At 39.6% G+C, this 16733-nt stretch overlaps 1 protein-coding gene across 1 annotated transcript; it reads right to left on the bottom strand.

Annotated features, from left to right (window-relative positions):
- Positions 1-14844: 14844 nt before the first annotated feature.
- On the bottom strand, positions 14845-15531 carry LOC114184572. Its single transcript, XM_028071878.1, has 2 exons — positions 15188-15531; positions 14845-15115 (listed from the first exon to the last, which is right to left on the bottom strand). The coding sequence occupies exons 1-2, from the start codon at positions 15529-15531 to the stop codon at positions 14845-14847; spliced, it is 615 nt and encodes a 204-aa protein (XP_027927679.1).
- Between the last annotated feature and the right edge of the window lie 1202 nt (positions 15532-16733).

The raw sequence follows: 16733 nt of genomic DNA, 5'->3' as shown, positions 1-16733 counted from the left end.
ATCAAACAATATCCGTACCCCAGGTAGCGGATATCCATTTTTAATATCCGTTTCCTACTCGTTGCGAGTTTTTATCTGTGGATAACCCGCGGTACGGACTTTTTTGACATTCCTAAACAAGACGCTTAAATTGATATGCCCCAAATGTGGATTAACAACTATGACCCAATTCAAATGTATCACCTTCCTAAAGGTTGATAGGGTTAGGGTGATAGGAATTCAAGAGTACGATATTTGGTGGCACAACAAACGAAGACTCGCAATATCAAGTCTGCTAGATTGAAAGAAATCTAATAATGATCAAGCTTGAAGTATCCACTTGTTAGCATATCCTCTCAACTATAATAGGGGAGTGGGGCCCAAATGTTTTCACTAGTGTAATAGTTTATTAATACCTATCTGAGATAAAACCTATCATCTGTATAAGAGAAATGATACAATGACTACTAATTTTAATATTTCTCTACCACATTACGTGTCATTTGTTATTAAATTTTAATTTATTTTTTCCTTAACTTAAAAGCTACAAACGAAAGTGAAAATCCAGTCGCTCGTGGTGCCAACACTCACATACCATTACACCATTCTTTAAAACAGAACTCATTTCCTCTCCATCCTAAAAAATTCCCAAACCCCGGAAGCTTCCACTGAAGAATCCCAATGTAACGTCCTAGCCGGAAATTACTATTTAAATTAAATAAGAAATAAGATTTATAAAACAACGCATTTATACTTGCAATTTCGCAAAGACGCGGGAAAATTAAAAGTTCAATATCGCTTCTGTAGTAATTAAAATCGTAATATTCAGTTATTACAAAATCAAACCATAAAAATTACAAAAGAAAATCAAATAAAACTGAGTAAATAATCCCGTCGTGATCCCACTCCGTCTCTACGTATCCGCCTGCTCACCTGCATTAACATCTGCTCCCATGTAACAAGTTACATGATCATCGCCACACACACACAGATAGCGTGAGCTCATTTAAATAAAACCAAACACATAAAATATTAAATACAACACCACAACCTTAAAACCCCGAGTTAGTATTCTTCTCCTTTTTTTTTTCCTTATTCTCCACTTCCAGCACTTACATTTAGACGTATCATTTCTATACCCTTCAGGTGAGAACAATGATCGATCTTGTTGCACGAGTGTCTACTCGCCCCTCCGACTACAGGCCACCACCTGATAGTCCATACGTGGAACAACCTTGCCACAGCATCTCACCCGTGACACCAAGTGGTGCTCCCCAAAACAAACATAAAGTTTGTAGCAGTTCCAGACTACCAAAACTCTATCAGAATACTCTGAAGAGGGCAATCATCCGAACCTCGCCGTACGAGCCACAACTCGCACACTCCACTAGTCTTCCTAAACCACCAGGCTACAACTAGAGTGGTCACGTGTTACTCGAATATGGGTTACACTCGTAACTGGACCCCCAGCCAAAGCCTCGCATCATGAACATCACCTAAAGCTGTGTAGAAACCTTTCAACGCGCACCATCACTAAACCAAAACCGCTTGGCGCGCATCTCATGTCGCCAGGCACACACTAGGTCAGACCGCTGGTAGGCATCACACACCGCCATGCGCCATGCGCTTGCAGCATCATCACTGCATCGTCACCGCCTGGCGCACCTGCCTCGCACCGCCAGGCGCCATTCACCGTCACCGCCTGGCGCACCTGCCTCGCGCCGCTAGTCGCCACCGCACCATCAGAGTCTCTGCTGCACCATTCTACAGGCGGAACCCTCCCTACCGACAAGCGCTATGACCATTGGTCGCTGATTGCGTTCCGTCCGCCTGGCGCTCACTCGCGCCGCGAAGCGCCATAACCAGTAGCGCACTTTTACTTGTTCCTTGGCACTTAAACAGATCCCCAAGGGATCCCAATCATACAACATAACAATTACAACACAGCCTGGTTTTCCAGTCATACAACTATAATAAGATTACACCACACCCATTCAAACATGCCATCAAATCAAGTATTGTCATGCACCCGTACTCTCCTTCACTTACCCCTTTAAACATGCCACATACATTCCACATACACCCCGTTTTAGGATCATACAGTCTGATATTTTTATAAACTCATGACACCACACTTTTGTCAATATTGCATATGTACCTCAATAAAAATTCACAAGCACAAAACCACGACTAGGGTAAAGTTTCACCATCCATACCATATCTCACATAATTATCTCACTCGTACCCAATTAACATACATTCTGAATTTAACTTACCACATGCACCCAATTACGCTTCATTAGAAGTTACTTGAACTCATCAAAGGCTTATTCATGTATTTTACAAACTCCAAAATCAACAATATTAAGTAATGTATATCTCTAGCTACTGACCGCTAAATTCAGTCTCCCACCGTTCAAAGTGAAGAACCACATGTTATGGACCACCTGTAAAAAATTGCACCTAAATCGAACGGTTAACGAACTGGGGAAATGAAGTTTTACGAAACTGCGCGAACTAGAAAAATTGGTGGCGCCTAGCGCCCAGAATCAGACGACTGGCGCCCGGCGGGACTAAAATACTGCCCAGCGGTTACTGTTACGCGAAAAGTACTAAAACAGCATTTTTCGTGAATCAACATACCACGCACCTCTGGTGTGGCGCCTGGCGGCCAATATGGTGCCGCCAGGCAATTCCTACACCTGCGAACCTTTCCTCCTTCACAACAAACTCTGATTTCATTCAATTTATGACTCAAAAGGTTGTACTCACATGTTTAGGTTCATGATCCATTCCTAAAACTTCCAATAAGTAAAAATTCCATTAACCTTTTCCCTTTAATTTAGTGCGACTATGAAATTCCCAATTCATCAACCCACCAATTGATATTCATGAAATTTTTCAAGTTCATGCAATGTCAAAATCAATTTAGTAACTACAATCCCATAATCGATCATGGCAATTAAATATGTACAATAGAAATACAACCCAAACACCACGACATCGCTGACAAACCAACCAAAACGAAAAAATAAAAAGACGCACGTTGCGTCGCCTGGCGGCTGGCGAGCCACCCTCAACCGCCAGGCGGTTCATAGGAGAACCCAGAAAATAGGCTGAAAACACATAAGCCGCCTGGCGGTTCATGCCCTACAGCCAGGCGGTTTCTGGAAAAATCCAGAAACGCGAATATAACGAGAGAAAGCAGGTTCCACGGTCTCAATATGGTTCAGATCATACATTGATATCATTGCGAAATAAAACAAGCAATACGAACTCCCCTAACCTGAATATTTCTTGCTCAATTGCTCTTTCAAACCCCTTTTATGATTCCAATTTGATTTCAAGCCCTTGTCTCCACCCAATTAGACTCACTCACTCTTTTTAGGTTCAATTTATGCTCAGAAACCCTCCGCAATTAGCATTCAAATTGGCTTTAATTGGCTTTCAAGGCTCATTACGAGTTGTGTTTTACAACCACCTTGGCTGCCTCCTAGGTTTCCTATGCCTCTTGACATCCTTGCCAAAAAATGTTTAGCAAAAAGAAAGTTAATTTTGTTCAAGCCAAGGTTTGAAACCCCTAACCCCAAAATTGCAATTCAAGTGCACAACCAATTTAACTATGTCATATTTCATGATAATATTCATACATGAAAGATTATATCCTTACTTATCACACCCAAGCATATCTTGAAAATACTAAAAATTAAATAACACACAATTGACAAACATAAGACTCAAACCCAAGTCCTCTCACCCAATAGAGTACTCTCAACCACTTAAGCTAGTACTTTTTCACATCATAAAGGTTAACATTTAATGCCATAAAGGCTTCTCCTACCCGCATTTATTAATTAATAATTAATTAAATTTCACGGGTCTTACATTCCCCTCACCTTAAAAATTTTCGTCCTCGAAAATTAGTGCTTATCAAAATTAGTTGTGGTTAAGACTATCTCATTAAGTCCTCCATCTCCATGATCAAACCCTCATGAACCCAGATCTTGTCAGCTTCCAACACATCCGAAGGATCTGCAATGTACTTCCAACACATGCCTTTCCTCTAAATTGCAGAATGTCGTCTTTACCCATCCGCTTCAGGAAATACTACACTACGCAGTCTACAGTCCATTGATAACGTGATTGTCCGACAACCAGTCCATGCCAAGTATTACGTCCAGGCCTCCAACGGTAAACAAACAAGATTCACTTTGAACTTGTGTCCTGCCACTTCAATAGAACATCCGGTGCAGACTAAGTTGGTCAAGACTCGTCCCAAAGCAGGTGTCGAGACCGCCAGTTCGTACCCCAAATCCTGGACCACTAGTCCTAGTCTACTCACACATTCTTGTGAGATGAACGAGTGAGTAGCTCCAGAGTCAAACAACACCAGAACATTGTTATCAAACATAAGCATCGGTCAAGTATGAGATTACCTGACTTAGTGGCCTCAGTACTGGTTAATGCAAACACTCTCCCCGCTACTCGAGGTCGATCAGCTATCACCCTCTGCTGCTTCTGCGATGATGGTGTTTCTCCGGTCGCCTTCTTGTTTGGAAAGTGACTCGCATAATGTCCCATCTTCTCGCACTTGTAGCACTTCACATGTTCATTACTAGCACCTGAACTGCCCGCAACTTTAGTACAATTCCTGCGAAGGTGCGGCCCACCGCAGTTATAGCATCTCAGGCCTGAAGATGGCGACGAAGATCTGTCGTATGGCGCCTTCTGATGTTGGTCTTAGAGGTATTCTTCTGTGTCCTCGTGACCCGACTGGATCCAAACTCTAACTCCTCCACAGTCCTAGCCTGCTCCACCAGAACTGGAAACTCTCTGATTCGTAGTGGCACCAGGAATCTACGTAGCTCATGCCTCAAGCCTCCCTCAAACTTGCGACAACGCCATTCCTCTATGATCCCTTGCGAGTAGAATCTCGCCAAGTACTCGAACCGGTCTATGTAAGCCTGTATTGGTTTACTACCTTGTTGGAGTGTCAGAAACTCCGCCTCAAGTGCATGTTTCGCCGAGTCTGGAAAATACTTCTCTAGGAACCTCTTCCTGAAGTTTACCCACTTCACCTCTTCTTGTCAGGTCTGCATTTGTTGCTGCATTCCTGTCCACCAGTACTCAACATCGCTAACCAGCAGGAAAGTGGCAAAATTCAACTGTTGTGCCTCTATGCACTGCAGTACTCGGAATATCTTCTCACACTCCCTGAGCCAAGCATCGGCCTCATCAGGGGTAGCTTTGCCGTTGAACTTGGACGGCTTGTGTTTCAGAACATCCTCCATAGTCACTGCTCTAGTGGGTGGCACTATGGCTCTAGGCTGTGGCGCAACAGGCTGCATGGCATCAACCATTCTGTGGATTGCTTGGGCAATCTCATCGGCGCCTGCATCGTTTCTTCTTCTCCTATTTGCCATAGCCTGAATGCGCCATATATTAACTAATAAATCAAACAATTCATAATTCATTTTCATAACATGGCAAAACAACACAAACACACGTCAACACGATAGGCTCACTCCCCAAAGACCCCAAGAAATCCTTGAAATCATGGCTCAGATACCAAATGTAAAATCCTAGCCGGAAATTACTATTTAAAATTAAATAAGAAATAAGATTTATAAAACAACGCATTTATACTCGCAATTTTGCAAAGACGCGGGAAATTAAAAGTTCAATATCGCTTCTGTAGTAATTAAAATCGTAATATTCAGTTATTACAAAATCAAACCATAAAAATTACAAAGAAAATCAAAATAAAACTGAGTAAATAATCCCATCGTGATCCCCACTCCGTCTCTATGTATCTGCCTGCTCACCTGCATTAACATCTGCTCCCATGTAACAAGTTACATGATCATCGCCACACACACACAGATAGCGTGAGCTCATTTAAATAAAACCAAACACATAAAATATTAAATACAACACTGCAACCTTAAAACCCTGGGTTAGTATTCTTCTTCTTTTTTTCCTTTATTCTCCACTTCCAGCACTTACATTTAGACGTATCATTTCTATACCCTTTAGGTGAGAATAATGATCGATCTTTGCTGCACGAGTGTCTACTCGCCCCTCCGACTACAGGCCACCACCTGATAGTCCACACGTGGCAATAACCTTGCCACAACATCTCACCGTGACACCAAGTGGAGCTCCCCAAAACAAACATAAAGTTTGTAGCTGTTCCAGACTACCAAAACTCTATCAAAATACTCTGAAGAGGGCAATCATCCGAACCTCGCCGTACGAGCCACAACTCGCACACTCCACTGGACTTCCTAAACCACCAGGCTACAACCTAGAGTGGTCACGTGTTAGTCCAATACAGGTTACACTCGTAACTGGACCCCCAGCCAAAGCCTCGCATCATCAACATCATCTAAAGCTGTGTAGAAACCTTTCCTCGCGCACCATCACTGAACTAAAACCGCTTGGCACACATCTCACGTCGCCAGGCACACACTAGGTTCAGACCGCCTGGTGGGCATCACACACCGCTAGGCGCCATGCGCCTGCAGCATCATCACTACACCGTCACCGCCTAGTGCACCTGCCTCGCACCGCCAGGTGCCACTCACCGTCACCGCCTGGCGCACCTGCCTCGCGCCGCCAAGCGCTTCCGCACCATCAGAGTCTCTACTGCACCATTCCGCCTGGCGGAACCCTCCCTACCGCCAAGCGCTATGACCATTGTCGCTGATTGTGTTTCGTCCGCCTAGCGGCTTGCTCGCGCCGCTAGGCGCCATACCAGTAGTGCACTGTTACTGGTTCCTTGGCACTTAAACAGATCCCCAAGGGATCCCAATCATACAACATAACAATTTACAACACAACCTGGTTTTCCAGTCATACAACTATAATAAGATTACACCACACCCATTCAAACATGCCATCAAATCAAGTATTGTCATGCACCCGTACTCTCCTTCACTTACCCCTTTAAACATGCCACATACATTCCACATACACCCCGTCTTAGGATCATACAGTCTGATATTTTTATAAACTCATGACACCACACTTTTGTCAATATTGCATATGTACCTCAATAAAAATTCACAAGCACAAAACCACGACTAGGGTAAAGTTTCACCATCCATACCATATCTCACATAATTATCTCACTCGTACCCAATTAACATACATTCTGAATTTAACTTACCACATGCACCCAATTATGCTTCATTAGAAGTTACTTGAACTCATCAAAGGCTTATTCATGTATTTTACAAACTCCAAAATCAGCAATATTAAGTAATGTATATCTCTAGCTACTAACCTCCAAATCCAATCTCCACCGTTCAAAGTGAAGAACCACATGTTATGGACCACCTGTAAAAATTGCACCTAAATCGGACGGTTAACGAACCGGAAAATACAGTTTTACGAAAACTGCGCGAACCAGAAAAATTGGTGACGCCTAGCGCCCAAAATCAGACGACTGGCGCCTGGCGGTTACTATTACGCGAAAAGTACGAAAAATAGTGTTTTTCGTGAATCAACACACCACGCACCTCTGGTGTGGCGCCGGGCGGCACCATATTGTACTCACATGTTTAGGTTCATGATCCATTCCTAAAACTTCCAATAAGTAAAATTCCATTAACCTTTTCCCTTTAATTTAGTGCGACTATGAAATCCCCAATTCATCAACCCACCAATTGATATTCATGAAATTTTCAAGTTCATGCAATGTCAAATCAATTTAGTAACTACAATCCCATAATTCATCATGCCAATTAAATATGTACAATAGAAATACAACCCAAACACTATGACATCGCTGACAAACCAACCAAAACGAAAAAATAAGAAGACGCACGTTGCGTCGCCTGGCGGGCCACCCTCAGCCGCCAGGCGGTTCATAGGCGAACCCAGAAAATAGGCTGAAAACACATAAGCCGCCTGGCGGTTCATGCCCTACAGCCAGGCAGTTTCTGGAAAAATCCAGAAACGCGAATATAACGAGAGAAAGCAGGTTCCACGGTCTCAATATGGTTCAGATCATACATTGATATCATTGCGAAATAAAACAAGCAATACGAACTCCCCTAACCTGAATATTTCTTGCTCAATTGCTCTTTCAAACCCCTTTTATGATTCCAATTTGATTTCAAGCCCTTGTCTCCACCCAATCAGACTCACTCACTCTTTTTAGGTTCCATTTTATGCTCAGAAACCCTCCCTAATTAGCACTCAAATTGGCTTTAATTAGCTTTCAAGGCTCATTACGAGTTGTGTTTTACAACCCACCTTGGTTGCCTCCTAGGTTTTCCTGCCTCTTGACATCCTTGCCAAAAAATGTTTAGCAAAAAGAAAGTTAATTTTTTTAAGCCAAGGTTTGAAACCCTAACCCCAAAATTGCAATTCAAGTGCATAACCAATTTAACTATGTCATATTTCATGATAATATTCATACATCAAAGATTATATCCTTACTTATCACACCCAAGCATATCTTGAAAATACTAAAAATTAAATAACACATAATTGACATACATAAGACTCGAACCCAAGTCCTCTCACACAATCAAGTACTCTCAACCACTTGAGCTAGTACTTTTTCACATCATAAAGGTTAACATTTAATGCCATAAAGGCTTCTCCTACCCACATTAATTAATTAATTAATTAATTAATTAAATTTCACGGGTCTTACACCCAACCCCATTCATTTCCGTCCGTGAAAGCTTGTGTTAGGCATTGTCGAAGGTGGAATTTTCAAACCCCACTTTCTTCTTCCCGAAACCCTACAACAATTGCAAAATTCCATCTTCGCTTTCACTTTCAGTAAGCGTCGTCAAGAATGAAAATCAGGTATGCCAGTTTGTAACTCTTCCACTTTCTTTCTTCTTTTCCACGCATGAAAAATCAGTATTCATCTTCTCCTTTCATCATGACTTCCACGTTTGTGCTTGGTTACCACAGATCGGGGGTTTGGGACACTTTTTGTTTGAATTTGAAAGGAATCCCATTAGTGAAAAAGGTTAATTATTTCTCCATTTTTCCTTAGGATTTTTACCCATTGATTGATTGCAAATAAATGGTCATTGTGTGAATTTTATGGTTTTAAGATAGTTAAATTATGTTTTTTTGCATCTTCATTGATGGATTGCAAAGAAATGACCATAAAATTCATTTGCACACATTATAGTAGCAACTGAAAACTACCCAAAAGGATGTGTTCTTGAACTAAGAAAGAAAAGATTAGAAGAAGAGAAAAAGGAGAAGAAAAAAGTCGTTGTTACGGCTGCTTGTGAAGGTGTGAATGATCCAACTACGACCAAGAAGGCTTTGAGGAAAAAAGAAGTTCTCAAACCCCCTCCTGTTGAGAAGAAAAAGAGTAAGAGGAAATAAAAGTCTACAGGGTTGGGAACACCTTGTCCTCCATTGCCAAAACATGCATGTACTGAAGCTTTAGACTTGGATAGCTCATTAGAGGCATTCTTTAATGCTTATGGAAGATTAATGGAGGTAAAAATATTACCTTAACGCCAGAAGAAGTTGTTTTAGTGTCGAAATCTTATTGTATGTACTTAATGAATTTCAATCTAGAGTTATGGTGATGGGTCGCCAACTAGACAATGTGCTAAGAAAAAAGATGCACTAAGTCAATAGATAATTTGAAGAAGGCACTTACCACAACAAATAAAGAGAAGTAGGATGCACTGAGTCAGCTGGATTATGTGGAAAAAGAGATACCCCAACTCATATCTGAGCGCAACTCTATTTAAATCTCGATGCACGGAGGCCGAGAAGGAAAGCAAAAAGTTCCTTGCTGGTCACTAAGGAGCTGGAAGAAGAACTCGCAACAAAAAACCATGAGCATGCATCGATCATCAAACTTGTCAAGGAGTTGGAAAATAACATATTATCTCAGCATCCAGAAGGTTTTCACAGGGCTCTACGTCAAACGTCACTTTTGTTCAATGGAGCCTTGATAAATATGAGCACAATGGAGCCTTAATACCTATTGAAGAGATAGGTAATGCTAAGCCCAACTCCACAAATGCCTAGAATCCCCCTTCTCTTGAAGAAATGTGAAGACCCCTTATCATAAAGTTTATGTTTTTGTTACATTATGTTTTTTGTTTTCTGATGTTGCCCTAGTAGTTTTTGCACTAAATGAGCCTTACTTTTTAAGGCATTTTGATTTAGACAGGCACCATAAGAAATAAATCTTTTGATCTTTACTATATACGTGCTTATCTCATAAAATATTATAATAATCGTGAAGTATATATAGTATAAGCAGTAGGAGAGATGATCTTTGTGATTAAACTTCCTTACTCAAATATAAGTAACAGAATCATCTCGATGAATGAAACTTCTTACCCAATAATAGTATAAGTAATGGGAGGGATCATCTTAGTTGATAAAGCTTCCTTACCCAATAATAATATAAGTAGTGGGGGGAATCATCTCGGTCAATGAAGCTTCCTTACCCAATTGAGTAGGAATTTATTTTTAGAAATATGTAAACTGATATAAATAAAAATGATGCATCATCTTATTAAATGGATGCCTCATTAAAACCTTCTCCGTCAAAACCCTCCTTAGGGAAGAAAGAACGAAGTAGGAAAGAGTATGCACTCAAGAAATACAATAGAATGATTAACAATAATAAAATTTCAAGTGCGATCCATTTTAAGCTGTCGATATATATTTTTCAGCATATACACTACTTTGTTGATCACCTCGCAGACGCGAAAAGGCCATTCCCAATTGGTTGAGAACTTTTCATCATGCTTACGGGGCTCACTCGCCATTCTCCAAACTAAGTCCCCTGGATTATATGATCTCGCCTCCAACTTATAATTATATCTCTAACTAACCCTTATTTAGAATTATATCTCCACTCATCTAATCAATAAACTCATCTAATGTAGATGTCTCGTGTACTCTATCTCTCGCCATTCCCAAAGGTCTTAAAGCTAAGCTACCACATATTTTCATTATATCATCAACATAATAATTTAAATATAATGATGTGATCCCAACAAGGCTTATAGCTTGGGTCAATGCCTAGGCCCAAATCATGGTCAAGGCCCAATCCATGGCCATCGTGCACCTTCAAACCCAAGCCCATCAAGAGGCCCAATAACAAGGGGCATGCTAAAAAAGATCAAATTGGGCTTCATTCAAGATGGCCCAAACCCACATGGACTTCTCATACTCTTCACATGGGCCAAAGAAGATGTGAAGATTTGAAGAGGTGTATCAAAGAGCAATAGAATAGCAATAATATTGGCCCATTGTTTAGGCTTTGCTTTCTAGAATAATAAGTCAAACAATGAATAGTTGAATTGATAAAATTGGGCTTGACTAAGCCCAATAGGAGATTTGGCCATCAAAAGAGCTAAGGTGGACTAAGTGGAAGTCAACACTTCTTCTTACAACTCATGGATCTAAAGCATCGAAGGGTTAGGAATGCTTCCTCCTTTTCCAAGTCATCATCCAATGGCCAAGATCAAGCCTTCTTCTCCAAGCTAGCATCAAAGGCCAAGATGCTTTCTCCTTCTCATCCAAGGGTCAAGATTCCTCATGTGTAATGGCTTGAGTATAAAAGCCTTAATTTTTCAGCATTGTACTCACTCTTGAATTTTTGTGCAATAAACACTTTGAGTTGAGAACACTCCTCACTATTGCCATTTGAGAGTCATCTTTTAGAAAGCTTACTCTTTTTACCTCTAGCCCCCTTGCTAGGCTAGATCCACCTATAAATCATTCATCCTTTCACCTATCCATTGCAAGCAAGAGCCTACAAACTTGCCTTCCACTCTTCCATGCTTCCTCCATCATTTCCGCTGCACTTGGAGCTTCATGTCTCCACCAAGCTCCATCATATAATCTTCATCCATTCAATTTATTTTACCCATTAAAAATATTTTTTCATATTTCTTACAATGGTTGTTGTCTTGGGTTCCCAAAACTTCAAAAATATCTACCCAAGAGCTTCAAAATTATTCAGAAGGATTCACATTTGTTCAAACTTTTAGTTCAAGGTGGCTCTAAAAGTGGGGAACGAATAGAGCCTATAGACATATTGTCTAATTTGTGCAATGAAAATTAATCAGAGTATAAGGAAGAGATTGCACACATAAGATTTATATTAGTTCATTCCACGCACTAAGGCACATCTAGTCTCTTAAGCAACATGCTTAAGATATTCCACTGATCAAAACACTTGATTAGAACGAGTATCACCCTCTTCATGATGCAACGAGAGTAACCCTCTCCAAGCTAATATTATAAACATCTTCAAGTATCTTTCTCAATCTCCCTTGAGATTGAGAACTCACAAATGAAATGACAATAACACTCAAATTAAGAGAACACTATCAAATCTCACAAAGTATACTTCACAATGTAATGTGAAGAATTTTGCAATGTTTAATCACACAATCCAATATATCTCACAAATAATAGGATTTAATTCTATGATCTTTGTGTGTATATGAATTTTATCTCGATAATGTATACTGCTTGTTCTCATTCTATATATGTTCAATTGTTCTTTCTCTTCTTTTTCATCTAGGCTTTGATATTTATAATCACGTAGTAGAATATGACTCTTAATATGTTTCCATCTTTGAATATTTTATTTTTACTTCAATATCTTCATCTATAAGGAAGGTATTGATATATCTATCAGGGTATTTGCATATTCTTATTATTCAATATTTTCTTTCTTGTATTTCTTCAATTTGAATTTCTTCGTTCTTCAATTCGTTTTACCATTGTGGCTTTGAATGTAATCTTCATGATATTCTTCAAGCAATTTGTAATATAAAGAATATTTCCTTACTCTTGATTGATTTAAATCACATAAGATATAAAATTCTTCAATATTCACAATCTTCAATCAACATAAATGATATTCAGATACGTCTCTTCTTCAATCAGATCTTCAACCAATAAGATTTCTTCTCATTCTAGATAAATCTTGATATGATACTTGTTGATTTAATCTTCCTTTCCAACATTCAGATTTTCTTTGAACAAATGATAATTACGCTTAATTATTTGTCTTGTTTGATGAATCATTTGGAACCCTTTGTAGACTTAGTTTGGTCAGCTTTGACTTTCTTGTGTTGTCTAGTTAACTCACATTTGACTTGCCTACTCAATATCCTTGCTTGACTCATTGGAATTGACTTTCATCTTGAGTGGTCTTACTTTGATTTTTACTCTTCTATTCAACTTACAATTGACTCATCTACTCGATATACTTATTTGATTTCACTTTCTTCTTGTCTAGTCTTACTTTTAATTTTAATCGTCTGGTCAACTTATATTGGCTCGTTTGGTCACTACGTTTGACTTCCAATTCATCTGATCAATTTAATTGTCTGGTAGTAGTACTCATCTATTGACTTCACTCTTCGGGTGACTTCATTGACTTTTCTCATCTGGTTGTTTTGACATTAGTCTTCTCATCAATACAAATTACCTTATCAACTTTGACTTGTTTGGTGAAGTTACCTTATCATCAGATTCATGTCTTTGACTTGACCCATCTACTTTTCACTTCCAAACTTGTTTCATCTAACCTTTTTATTTCATCTATTGTCTACTAATTTTTGTTTTGATAAAACTTGCTTGAAACTCATGAACACATATTAGATAATCAAATATATATCAAGTATAATCATTTCTTGTATTTTCCAACTCATTAGACACTATAGCATCTAAGAAGTATAATCAGTTCTAACAAATGTGGTTTGTAGCATCTAGTTCTAACAATTTTTCCCTCTTTGACGATGACAAAATTATAATTATGAAAGATAACAATTAGCTGATCATTTTTGAAACATTTATAGTGTCAACAAAATTTAATTAAATTATATCACTTGTTACAATTTAAACATGTTTTGTGTACTTAGATTATGGATTACAAATTTCTTGTTGAGGTTTTTAGATATAATCATCTATTAGAGCAAACATCGATATCAGAGTAAGCAAATATCATAGTAAAGTGTATAGACTAAGGTACCACTTGTTGATTAAAAACATAGTAACAAAGCTAAATATAATAGACTTAAATACCACTTGTTATAGACTCTTATATACTCAAAAACCAATTGTTGAAAAATAATTTGGAAAATAATTTCTTTTATTAAACAATAAATATCAGAGCAGGATTATTAGAGCTTTTATTAGAGCTAATAACTAGAGTATATTGGCATAAAGATCAGAGAAAATATCAGAGAATGGAAATGCTAATATTTTAGAGATGTGTTTCAAAGATTAGATAATGAAGGATAAGACATTCAATTTTGATAAACTGAGTGCAGAAATAAATGACAAATTGCTTGTTATACTAGCAAATGAAAAATATATTACGGTTGAGAGGGTTTGGATTGTGTGTCAAAAGAGGATGGTTTAAGACTCTAAATGAACTAAGTAAGAGTAGACTATGGTTAGTGAGAGTTTCAACGATTTGTTGCAGTCTCTCTGTTTGCTTGTGCTCTAATTCCTTCATTTTCTTCTTCAGAACAAATTCCAAAATTTCATGTATATTTTCTTGAAAGAGTGGTTGTTGCTTATCCTTATTTTTTATCCATATACTAACAACGTAAGAGGCATTTATTTTCTTCTTTTTGTAGTTTTGTGATGGGTTGTTGGTTGGAGTTAAAAATAGTCTTCGTGAGGCATTGAGGAGGACTCCTCTCAGTAGATGATAATTCCTTGTAGGTTCCATCTCTAACCTTGTAATATCCTCATATTCTGTTGGATAGAGATTGTAGATAGCAGTAGATGCTCTCCACCACAGTTATAGCACCGTAATTTCTTGGCCAAACTTTGTGGCCTGTCGTACGGCTTCTTCTACTACCGTGAATTAGTGGTATTCTTCTAAGATCTAGCCACTCTGTTGGGCCCTGTCTCTAGCTGCTCAACAGCCTTGGCTTGTTCCACCAAGACTGGAAACTCCCTGATCCGGAGAGGTACAATGAAATGACGAAGCTCGCGTTTCAGCCCGCCCTCATATTTTCTACATCTCCACTCCTCGGTGACGGTGGGCGAATAGAACCTCGCTAGATACTCAAATATGTCTGTGTATGACTGCATAGTCAGGTTCCCCTGTTGGAACGTGAGGAATTTTGCCTCTCTCTCGTGCCTGACACTGTTTGGAAAATACTTCTCCAGGATTCTCGTTCAGAAAGAAGTCCAGGTAACCTCCTCGTCCCTGGTCTACATGAGCTGCTGCATGCCTGCCCACCAGTATTCAGCGTTCACCACCAGTAAGAATGTAATGAAAGTCAGCTTTTGTGCATCAGGGCACTCTATAACTCTGCAAATTTTCTCACACTCCTTGAGCCATGCGTCAGCTTCGTCCAGAGTGGATTTGCCCATGAATTTTGAGGGCTTATGCCTCATAAAGTCCTCCATCGTCACAGGGCGTGTGGGTGCTACCACGTCTCTAGGTTGCGCTGCAATGGGCTGCATAATATCCACCATCTGATGTATCGCCTGCGCGATCTCATCGGCCCCAACATTATTCCTCATCCGCCTATTTGCCAAAGCCTGAGCACGCCACATATCACTGTTCACATCAAACAACTTTGGTTAAGACTTTATACCAAAAGTTAGTTAACAATCACAATCAATGATCAAAATGATCTCACAAGCAACACACAGTCAGCTCACTCCCAGAGACCCTAAAAATCTTTTGAAAACCATTGCTCTAATACCTCAAATGTAACATCCCGACCGGATATTACGGATTTAAATAATAAAATAAAGAAAAGTAATTAAGCCGCAATTAATAAAACCCCATTTCCCAAAAACGCGGGAAATTTATAACATTTTATTAATTGCAATTAAAACCAAAGTTCATAATTCATAAAAACTGAACATAATAATAAAGCCTCCCATACGAGTTTACAAGATATTCGAAATTAAAATAATATAAAACTCCTAGGCTTTTCCCCACTCCGCGGCTAAGCCTCACTAGCTCCACCTACAATTTCATTTGCTCACGTGTACCGCATACACAATCATCGCCAAACACAAGCAGATAGGGTGAGCTAAAAAGATAACACAAGATTATATATAAATCAACCATATATATATATATATATATATAGTACATCAACAGAAAAATCCTTTCGTTTATTCCGCATGACCACAACCATATATAAAAAACATTTCACCACATGGCCAGAACCATGTAATCTCAATGCACAACAAGGAAGACTCGCCCCGTTCCTTCCGCGTAGCCACAACCATGTAATATCAGTGCACAACAAGGAAACTCGTTCCCTTCCTACCACATGGCCACAACCATGTAATATCAAAGCACATCAATGAAACTCGTTCCATTCCTTCCACACGGCCACAACCATGCTAGCAGTGTTCTACATCTTCTAGTGAGTATCTCTAGGCGCCTTGCTGCCACACCTATCAGCCATAACCGATAGAGCACGTGCGGAAACCATGCTACGGATCACACACCGTAACGCCAAGTGGAGTTCCCAAATACGAACATAGTCCGTAACGTCTCAAGACTACCAAATGCGTCAGCTAAATACTAAGGAGGGCAATCCATCTGGACCCATCCGTACTGGCCACAACCAGCACACTCACACCGGCAACACTCGCCAACTTGAGCCACAACTCAAGAGTTTCTCGTATTCATCTGCTATCCCGAGCCACAACTCAAGGGAAGTCATTCCGGGCAACAACCCATAGAATGCCATGTGCTTAACCCCTATCCTGAGCCACATCTCAAGGATATGTTC

This window comes from Vigna unguiculata, chromosome 5 (genome assembly GCF_004118075.2).
Source record: "Vigna unguiculata cultivar IT97K-499-35 chromosome 5, ASM411807v1, whole genome shotgun sequence".
In the NCBI taxonomy this organism is placed as follows: Eukaryota; Viridiplantae; Streptophyta; class Magnoliopsida; order Fabales; family Fabaceae; genus Vigna; species Vigna unguiculata.
This window is presented reverse-complemented; position numbering and strand designations above follow the sequence as displayed.